Genomic DNA, 308 nt, shown 5'->3' with positions numbered 1-308 from the left:
TGCAGGACAAAAGCTTAGCAAAACGATGCCCAGACTTACACAGTTCTTCCCGTTCATGATGAAATGTGTGGATTCACAGGCTTGCTTCTTCATCTCCTCCATCCCAAAGATGCAGACAGCGGTGGTGTTCCAGGTCTTGGCCCTGCGGTTGTGGCGGAACACACCCACCCACCAGCCCCGCTCACCCTGGCGGACGAGGCTGGAGGAAACGATGAGGCTCCTGCACCCGCAGTCCAAATACACGTGCCCTTGCAAAGTCAGGCCACCCTCGGAGGGGCGCAGCTGGTGCAGGACAGCCATGCTCGGTG

General features: G+C 58.4%; 1 protein-coding gene across 1 annotated transcript in view; it reads right to left on the bottom strand.

Annotated features, from left to right (window-relative positions):
* Positions 1–300, bottom strand: part of LOC104522387 (plexin-C1-like) — a gene marked incomplete at its 3' end in the record, with an annotated part of 21,174 nt that extends 20,874 nt beyond the window's left edge. The window contains exon 1 of the mRNA XM_010164659.1: positions 40–300. Within this exon, the coding sequence (XP_010162961.1) occupies positions 40–300 (261 nt within the window). The remainder of the gene's footprint in view (positions 1–39) is intronic.
* Between the last annotated feature and the right edge of the window lie 8 nt (positions 301–308).

This window comes from Antrostomus carolinensis, unplaced genomic scaffold, assembly GCF_000700745.2.
Source record: "Antrostomus carolinensis isolate BGI_N321 unplaced genomic scaffold, ASM70074v2 scaffold30883, whole genome shotgun sequence".
Taxonomy (NCBI): domain Eukaryota; kingdom Metazoa; phylum Chordata; class Aves; order Caprimulgiformes; family Caprimulgidae; genus Antrostomus; species Antrostomus carolinensis.
This window is presented reverse-complemented; position numbering and strand designations above follow the sequence as displayed.